General features: G+C 40.1%; 1 protein-coding gene and 1 long non-coding RNA gene across 2 annotated transcripts; both read right to left on the minus strand.

Moving 5' to 3' along the window:
* Positions 1-846: 846 nt before the first annotated feature.
* Positions 847-4,877, minus strand: LOC112245701. The gene is made up of 3 exons (XR_002952788.2): positions 2,693-4,877; positions 2,285-2,401; positions 847-2,117 (listed from the first exon to the last, which is right to left on the minus strand). It is a non-coding gene; the product is annotated as an uncharacterized LOC112245701 (long non-coding RNA).
* Positions 4,878-5,100: 223 nt separating this feature from the next.
* On the minus strand, positions 5,101-7,432 carry LOC112245767 (CDGSH iron-sulfur domain-containing protein 3, mitochondrial). Its single transcript, XM_024413931.2, has 3 exons — positions 7,070-7,432; positions 5,825-5,941; positions 5,101-5,465 (listed from the first exon to the last, which is right to left on the minus strand). The coding sequence occupies exons 1-3, from the start codon at positions 7,154-7,156 to the stop codon at positions 5,265-5,267; spliced, it is 405 nt and encodes a 134-aa protein (XP_024269699.1). The 5' UTR covers positions 7,157-7,432; the 3' UTR covers positions 5,101-5,264.
* Positions 7,433-9,787: the final 2,355 nt, after the last annotated feature.

Here is a 9,787-nt window from a genome sequence, read left to right on the forward strand (position 1 = left end):
GGAAAAATTACTTGTGTCATGCACAAAGTAGATGTCCTAACTGACTTGCCAAAATTATAGTTTGTTAAGAAATTTGTGGAGTGGTTGAAAAACTTGTTTTAATGACTCCAACCTAAGTGTATGTAATCTTCTGACTTCAACTGTATGTGTGTGTATATATATATATATATATATATATAAAACCTAGAAATATAAAGGCAAGATCTGTCTTCTTGCCGTCAGTCATACTGTATATAATAACTCTGGTGTATGTAGATAGATGCAGTACTTTCAACTGGTAATGGCCCCAATCACCAAGGACAATAGATATGTACGAAATGTTTGATGCACTTTCTTTGAAATGCAGATCACAGTATGCGAGTACTGAACTTCCCTGTGCTTTGACATTAGAAAAGCCATTATATTTATCAAGCCTCAAGCAGCACTTACAATCGTCTGCAAAACGTAGCTTACTGTACGTTTCTCAGCGTTTACATACCGGTACCCGTTCTACTCACATCAGAGAAATGTATATCTGACCATGTACACCTTGTTGTATTTTCATACACTTTTGACATTCCCTCAATGTATATTTTGACCATTCAATGATATTATTCTAAAATATCAGCCATATGTGCATGTTTAGGTCATTAAAATGTTTACTTGCTTGGTTTTGATTTCGGTGTCCCATTCTGATAAATTTTTGGGTTATATTCTTGAGTAGTTCAAATATCAGAACTTGCCAGTGCTCCTGTGATAAGTCTCCATTTGGACCTTTAATACATTAAATCTGTTACATTGCTATCAACAACAATTTGTGAGTAGCAGAGCTTTAAATCATGTATTATCATTATGCTGCTATTTAGGACTGTTTAACTTGATTTTAAGTTGGGATCCACGGTAACTGTGCTCTCCAAAGAATCTGGATTTTCATGACTTCAAAGGCAGAGGATGTTTTCGGTTGAAACATTGTATTTCTTCATAAGTGATGTACAAAACAGGTTATGGGATGGCAAAATGTGACAGTAATTAAGAGAAAGTTTAAAAAAAATATTTGATCGTTTTAATTTCAACACAGACAGAATACACCGTGGAGGAAATAATACTGTTTTTAGATCTATAAAAATACATCTTAATTCATCTTACATCAATCTTATGATTTAGTGTTCTATTACAATACTTGATTTTGAGAAACAGTCCATCACAATACTTGTGCGTATCATTAGCGGAGCATTACAATTTAAAATATCTGTTTCATCACAATTTCAAACATTTACAGAAGCACCAGTGCATTCCCACACAGGGCAATTCCACAGTAACAGAACAATGCCGTGACTCAGATTTTTCACTTTAAAATGTATGCCAAAAAAAAAAAAAACAATGATTGCAAAGATTAAGACACTGTTATTCTGTTACCAAACTTTGCATCTGCACTCAAGTAAATGTGTTTTGTGGAAATTGTTAAAACTAGTCCTTGTGCATAAAGTTGAATGGTCTGAATAACTTTAATCTTTGGTTTTTACATTTTAAAGTGAAATATCTGAATATCAGCATCATTCTGTTATCGTGGAATCGCCTCATAACAAGTATCACCTTGCAAATTGCTTATCATGTGATGAATCCTTAATTGAGTTGTTCACAGAGCTCTCGTCATGCAAATCTTGTATGGATGACAATGGGAGATTTGTTCAAAGCTAGTGCTAAGCCCAGAGTTTCCCATTATACTCTAATGAGGCCCCTAAGGCTGCATTTAGACAGGCAGCTTAATTCTGATATTTTTTCCACTAATCGGTCGTTTGACCAATCACATCAGATCTAAGCACGTCAGATATGCATACGTCATCTGTTCGCGGTCAATCACCCTTCTGAACCAGTGATTAGGGTCCCCCATCTCCAGGATCAGAACTGACACCACAGTAAATTGGACAAAAACACATGCAGCTCCTATCCATTCAGAAGTTTGTGTTCCCCTTGAGCAGGGCAGACTGAATGAATTCCTGCTTGTGAGTGCTGTCGCAGTATGGTGGGTTAGCGGTGTACTTGCAGCCACACAGCTAAGCTTTGGAGTCCTTCTCAGGGACGAAGCGCTGAGGCATCAGGCCCTGGGCTTTAGCCTTGTGGGTTCCATCACAGAAAGGCTAAGACAGAAAGATGGGAGAAACAAGCCGGTGATTGAGTACCTGAATAATCTGCTGCTTTGGTATGCTAAAGCCAATCTGATCCAGAGTTCAATGAACCCGTTTCAATGAAAGCAGAGCGATGGGCACATGGTGGCCAACGTAAAGCATGATTGTAGTGCCCTCACCTGTTTCTCTCGGTGTCCACAAGTGCACCATGAGTGACGCTTTCCACATACAAGCTCCGCCTTGAAAGGCTTTTTGGAAGCGATGACAGGCTCAGTGGATAGAGTGGAGCGCTGGACCTGTAACGTAAGTTTCAGATTTAGTGTAGCAAAACAGATTTCCTTTATGCAAATGCAGTGAATGCACCCTACAAATGCCAATGTGTGGTCAGCAAACACGAAAATGGAAAATTATATTACGGCAGATAAAAAATATTTAAAAATCGCTTCCTCCCAATGCTATAGAGTAGGAGTAAATCCTCACTCCACAACATTGTAACCAAAGACAACTTGTTTACATGCACAAAACAGATTTGTGGTTGTTGTTGACCATGTCAAACGTCTTCATTGAGACTTTAATCTTTTGCTTACCTTTTGGGGCGGTAATAATCGGCCATATCCAAGGTTGTATCAAGGTTGCTAAAACCAATTTGCGCACTCTGCCTGAGTGCTAATGTTGTGTTAATGTTTGGTTATGTGTGCGTAAGTAATCTGCAGCACTGTATATTGTTTTTTACAATCAAATAAAGCCTTCAAATTCATCGTATTCATATTAATGACAGACAATTAGCAACAAAATGAAAATGGCATCAACGTCAGCTGAACCTGAGATAAGGACGAGCAGAGATTTTGTGTAGCTAACCGCTGGCCATGTAGAGGTAGATTCCGGAATCAGTCACAAGGGCCGCTGCACCCGGCTTCTCTCCAAGCAAGATACGCAGCATTTGAGGGGATTTGATTATGAAAGAATTTCAACCTGGACTCAGGGGTAGATGTTGTGTGATATACTTGTCCATAGCTGTTGTTTGAAGTGTTGAAACACTGACTGAACAATAAATAAGTATATTTGGAGGATATTTTGGTTTATTTATTTGGTTATTCATTGAAGTAGTTCTTTCGCTTTTAGAACTGTACTTATTTTGAGCATTTTGTTCTTGTAAAGCTATTGTAGTAGACTCAGGCCAGTGGCACACATTTATATAGTCATTAAATATCAGAAGTCAAATAAAAAAGGTCAATTCAATACTGAGACCAACTTTGATGGTTCTCAATTGAGATTTTTAGATGAGATGCTCATTGTATTTACGAAAACCGCACCCATACAGTGTACAGTACCATTGCCACTTACTGGCCCTTATTGGTATTGCTGGTTGTAAATACAAATACCTGCATACACACTGGACTGATAAGGAACACTGCCATAACTATTATAAACATTTGACAAGTTGGGACAACTTAACTCAATATAAATGATCCAGTAGTAGTAATTATGATTCCTCAATATACATTGAACATATTACAATGTAGGCAATTTGTGTTACAGCACTACTTTTGGTGTCCCCCTCAGGAATTGCTCTTGAGAAAATGTAATGGTCCCCTCCAAAGTTGTTATCACGTAACATAGTAAACGTAAATCCGGGACCCTCAATTAGTATACATTACATTTCGTATGGTATGTATTAATTTGCAAGTGTCCATAATCCATTTGGTATGATATGTTATGGATTACAATTCGTATAATATGTTACTTCTTACAATTCATACAATATGTTACAAATTTGCAAAACGTTTGATATGTTAACAATTCCAATTTGTTGTAGCCAATGTTAGCTACTGTAGGTGGCAACCTAGCTAGGCTTGGTGTTAGGGTCGAGGTTAAAGGGTTAAGGTTAGGGGAAGGGTTAGCTAACATGCAAAGTAGTTGCATAGTAGCTAAAACGTAGTTGCATAGTAGCTAAAAAGTAGTTGCAAAGTTGTCCATGATGAGATTTGAACATGCAACTCTTTGGGTTGCTTGATGTTCACATAATACACCCTCCTATCCACCCCTGACCAACCAACCACCCTACTTTTCATTTTTTCTTTAAGTAATCCTCAGTCTTATGTAACCATACCAAATGTAATTTATCATACTAATTTGAGTATCCCAGATTTACAATGTGTCCCGGATTTACAGTCTCTAGTCTGAGACCAGGCTGGAGCATAAACCAGTTTCCCCGTTCAAAGCCCATGGCAAGTCGTCTCAAAACAAAAGTGACAGACTAGGCTAGATTAAGAAAGCGGAGTAATGAGTAGGATTCTGTGTTTTCACATGCATTAGGCTGTGTTTACACAGGCAGCCCAATTCAGATTTTTTTGCCCAAATATTGTTCTTTGGACTAATCAGATCAGATCTTTTGCCAATAATTGGGCAGCATATCAGAATTGGGACGCCTGTATAAACACAGCCAAAATGATTGCTTTTGATAAAAAATGCTTTATCTACCTTCCCAATGAAAACTAGTTTGAAAAAACAAACACATTTTATGGAAAGGAGATGTTGTATAGGTTTCTGGACGATGCATCATGCTGCCTTGTTGACAACATGACCAAGCAGCAGGTAGCCTGGTGGTTAGAGAGGTGAGACAGTGGCCGGAGGGTTGCGAGTTTGAATCTCAGGTCCAACTGGAAGATCTGGCGGGAAGTGAGCTGGCAACCATTGGTTGCTGGTATCAAATTCCTAGATGCCATTTGCCTGCTGTTGTGCCCACTTAACCACAGGCACTTCACAGGCACTTCACAACAACAGCTCCCCGAGTGCCCAGCGTGGCAGCCCCCCCCCGCAACTCTCCAAAACCTGTATGTGTGTCTTTTGGAGGGGTTGGGTTAAAAGCGGTTATATTTTTTTTACTCAGTTTAAGAACGATCATCATATATCAGCTATATGAACTTGCCAGACACCAGCATGTTTCTCAAAAGAATGCATGGTTTAAGGGGGGAAAAATAAGAGTGACAAAATGTGTATTGAAATAGTAGGCCATTATTTATTCCCTTATGGACAGTGACAAAACATAAATGCCTTTTTCCATTTATCATAAATAAAATGTTTGTCAACAAGTGATTCATGAACAATGAATATAGGCGGTACAGTTATAAGGAAATTAGCTGCGTCATGCCATTTTTTTTAAACGTTATTCATTTTAAACACTTTTTTCACTGAGCTGACTAGATCCTGGAAGAGGACCTTGAAATGTGTGCCATCGCAGTAAGGTGCATTTTTGGTTTGCTTACAGGCACACAGCATAAGGGTGCTGTCCTTCTCGGGAGTGAAGAGTCGTGGAGAGATGCTGGGTGCCTTAGTCCTGTGAGCACCGTCACAGAAGGGCTGACAGAGAGAGAGCGCGAGAGAAAGACTGTCAGTGCTATTGCTTCACTGATTTAAATGAGTTAATTATAGCACAGATTACAATCTCAGACATTATTCTCATGTAGAAGACCATATAGGAGAGCATATAGGCCTACATCACTACTGCTGGGAAAGGAAAGGGTTAATATCGCGTCAATTTTGGCTCATCGGTCCTAATCCTTTAGTTGTTGTTTTTTGACATTCAATGCTTTCAACTAGTACTCTGGGCCCGACATACATCGGGTTAGGGTCGGGCCTGGTTTTTTCCATCAATAACTAGGGTACAGGCTAGAGCCCTGCACGGGCATGAATTTTGACATGCCCGAACGAACACCCACCTGTTTCTTGCTGTGTCCACAGGCACACCAGACGTAGCGTTTGCCTCCAGTCACTTTCACCCTGAAAGGCATCTTGGCAGCGACAACAGGTTTATTGGTCTGAGTGGAGCACTGCATCTGAGGAGGTAGTAGTTTAGATTAGTCACACAATAATAGTGCATTGCTTATGCTCGTCATATGAACAGCAGTGTAGATCCCGGCATTGAGAACTCATGGTGCAGTGGTACCCAAACGGTGGCAGGGGGGGTGTGGGGGAGTTGTAATAGTAGAATGCGCAAGGTGAAATTTCGAAAATGAGGTAGTGCATCATCAGTACTCCTCTTGTCGTGTCAGTTATCGCATACCTGAGAGAGCTATTTATAACTTCTCAGAAATGTCCAGATCAACTAGCCCACGTCAGCTAACGTTTTTTAGCTGGGTTTTTTAGTCCAAAGATTTTGTAGTAATGGTCGAGTCACACAATGAATCACATGGATACACATTAGACATGGCAAAACATATAGAATTGCAAGAAAATTAGCTTTAAAACTGCAAAACATGTATCTGCACCCCATGACAAAATGGGTAGAATTGCAGGAAATAATCTTTAAACCTGGCAACAAAACAAAAAAAATCTCTCCTCCAACAACAGTTTGTGTCATGAACAGTGCTTGAGATAGAAATGGGGGGTTGTTCCCCAATGCTGGGAGAGGGGCCTGAGTTTAAAATATTTTTATGTTCCAACCCAGCACTAGGAGAACTTACTATCTGAATGTAACTTGGAATTTAGTAGCCTATTCAGTGGACCTGACAAATTACTGTTGAACTTTGCTTTAGGTCAATTATTTGATTAAAGATTGAGATTTAATGGCACAATGCTGCTTCACGGCCATATGAATGGCATATCTGTGCCATAGGTGAATACGGCGTTCTCTAATGACTATACAGGTTTTCTTTGAACAGCTGCCCTTCCTTTATCTACTATGAACAGCATGCTGCTATTTCATACAATGCCTTATAATTAGTCTTTAAACGCTAGAACCTAGATTTATATATATATATTTATTCAAATGCACATGTCAACAGTAATACTTTGACAATCATATCGTCTATTTGAACTATTTTAGCGAGGGTTTATAGAGAGGATGGAATCCAGATCGCCACAGAAAGCTGCCAAAAGGTGTTATTCTGTAACTATTGCACTTGCAGTCTATACTCACAAGCGACCAACATACAAACATGGATTTTCCTTGACTTTATACTTACCATTGAACTGGCAAGAGCCGTAAATAGCCGAGGTTGCCTCAAAGTTGCCCTGGTCCCATTCCGCATTGTTCCTATGATCACGTTCATTCTTCCTGATACGGCACGCGAACGTTTTAGTCAATTTCACTGTAGACGGTTTAGCCTTTTTAGTAAAGCTGCCTTCTAAGAAAAGTCAGAGAAAACAATCTCCAGTAGCTTTCACTTCACCCTCTTCACACAAAAAAACAACATTAAAAAGACAAATTAGACCACGCACAACAAGTCTTAACTTCCAAATGGGCTTATACCGCCAATGACAATGATTGTAGCACAGACAGGTAAGCTATTGGCCTGTAAATGTCAACAGACGACCCAGGGCGAGGTCCAACTACCATACAAGTCATCATCAATCATAGAGAATGATAGAGGCCTCTAGTAGCCAAAAGGCTGTTTTGGCATGGGCTGCACCATTGAAGGTTTCCATCATACTTACGCCATTTTAAAGTCGTCAAATTAGTCAACTGGGTGGGTTTTCCTATGGGTTGTAGCCTCAATGACGCTTCCCGTGCAGTCACAGACGCTATAATGGTACAGATAGAAAGAGGAATCCCCTATCCAGGGGTGAAAGTAGAATACATTTTTTCACGGTATGGGACCTCCTATATGTGCAAACATGTTCATGGGCCCAATCATATAATTACATATAGAATCCTTAATTAAATAGGATCTCTGTGGGCCTAGTCGTAAAGATTTGTAATTTAACTTTTACAATGTATTACCTTTTATTGTGGCATAAACACAAGCAGTTATGATATTCTCATCTGATTGTCAAATAATCACTTCAAAATGCTCCTTTACTGGGCTACCTGCACACGTTCATCCCCACTTGCAAAATATTTCCAGCCCCCAACAGTGTTGAATGGAAAGAGACACCTGTTACACAAAACACCATAAAGTGTAATAACATTTGTGGATTCCATTAGGCCGGAATTTGTGCGGCCACTGCTGTCCGCGAGCATCTCAGTGTCAGCCACTCATCTCTGCCTTGGAAAAAATGCCAGTATTCTCATCTAACCACATCGCATTTCGGATCGTAGGCTATACCACCTGTTTTCAAGTCCATTCACTAACTTTTCATGGCTCTGACATGCGGTAATGATAAAAGTGGTGTAATAGCATAGATGTCATTTTTTTGTTTATGTTTTACTTATATAGCCTATCCCCACTATTTATTTTGCCGGGACCATACCGCCTTACTTTCACCTCTATCTATCTCTATGTCACCAATCCTACATGTCTTCTTGTAGAGGTGCTCCTGAGCCACCTGGCCATGTTGGCAAGAGCTGCATTATAACAAATTCTACAGACCATAAAATGTATTGTACTACAACATCTAAATAACTCGAAAATGCAGTTTTTTTCCCCTACAGGGTGAGCACAGATAGGTTTCACTTTCAGAGATCAATCATCACTGCAGTTTTTTCTTCCTCAGCATAAAATGTTCTGTGCAATCAAGTCACAGGGATCTTATACATCAACAGGTATCCAATATAATTCCAACCTGATCAAGCTAGACAACACCTTTGCTTCTACAGTGTTTTGACTGATTCATGACACTTATTGTTACGGGTTCCCCCGCCTTTGAGCTTTTTAACTTCATGCAGCTCACTCTACCCATCACTTGATGGCGCCAGAGAGACTAGGGCAGGGACATGTGGGTAGGCAGACCCGTGAGCAAGTGTAGCCCCTCATGATGAATCAGATTTTTGTTGTGTCTCCCACTCCCATCAAAATGACCCATCCCTGGACTAGGGGGATCATAAACTGTCTCCCAAAACTTCCGGTGACTTCCGCTACCAGGCCTTGCAGGCCACCGATAGGTTGCTAGGGGGCAGAAGACCCGACAGTCCTTCTGCTGACTTAGGTCAGAGCCTCCTCAATCTCTCTCCAGGTGGACAAGAGTGATGGAGTGTGTGGATTGAAGTGAGCGATGTTGTTATTGAAACATGCATTTACAGTTGGTTGTTACGATGGCCAGTTGTTAATAGTAGTTGATGCTATCTATGTGTTATGCAGTCCTTTGCTTATGTCACTATCTCCTTATACCATGGGTGTCAAACTCATTTTACCCTGGAGGCCGCGTTCCGTCTTCAACAAGGTCCGGAGGTCCACACTGAAAATTGGTTATACTGTATTTCCTTGCCATCAAAATTTCTAAACATAGTCCTCTATTCATCGTTTTTGTGTGTGTTTCCGATGCTCCCTGACTGTCTAGTGATTGTTAGCGAGCTGGACAGTCAAGAAACGGTATAAATATAGGTCCATTATCATTTCTACTGTTTCCATTTTTATTTTAGTAATTTTAAAGTATATTGAGTTAGACCCCCCCCCCCACTCAAACCACCCGTGCCTTATACAGTCAATATTATAATTGCTCTTTTGCTATTACTCAGAACCACATCCACCTCATACGTATGTCCTCTGGAAATAAAGTTTTCTATTGTGTGTAACTCTCTGTAAGGTTGCCTTATTCCTCTGAATGGAAAATGTGTCGGGGGGGGTCACAGACCAGCCCAACTGGGGAACCGCTCTCTTTCACTGTTATGACTGTTCATAACACTGTTATGACTGATTCATGAAGGCATTATGACAGGCTGCTTCAAGTAAGTGATGCACACAAGGACTTTGTCAATGCTGCGGTCTGTAAATAAAGCTTTGAAACCAAGAGAACATGCAAAT

This window comes from Oncorhynchus tshawytscha, linkage group LG32, assembly GCF_018296145.1.
Source record: "Oncorhynchus tshawytscha isolate Ot180627B linkage group LG32, Otsh_v2.0, whole genome shotgun sequence".
Lineage (NCBI taxonomy): Eukaryota > Metazoa > Chordata > Actinopteri > Salmoniformes > Salmonidae > Oncorhynchus > Oncorhynchus tshawytscha.

What these genes read in the sequence shown, in the direction of transcription:
- LOC112245767 (XM_024413931.2), bottom strand. Translation starts at nt 7,156, where the DNA reads ATGAACGTGATCATAGGAACAATGCGGAATGGGACCAGGGCAACTTTG. An exon ending in CGGCTCTTGCCAGTTCAATG is followed by an intron (nt 5,942 to 7,069) that starts GTAAGTATAAAG and finishes CTACCTCCTCAG; the next exon opens with ATGCAGTGCTCCACTCAGAC. An exon ending in GTGGACACAGCAAGAAACAG is followed by an intron (nt 5,466 to 5,824) that starts GTGGGTGTTCGT and finishes TCTCTCTGTCAG; the next exon opens with CCCTTCTGTGACGGTGCTCA.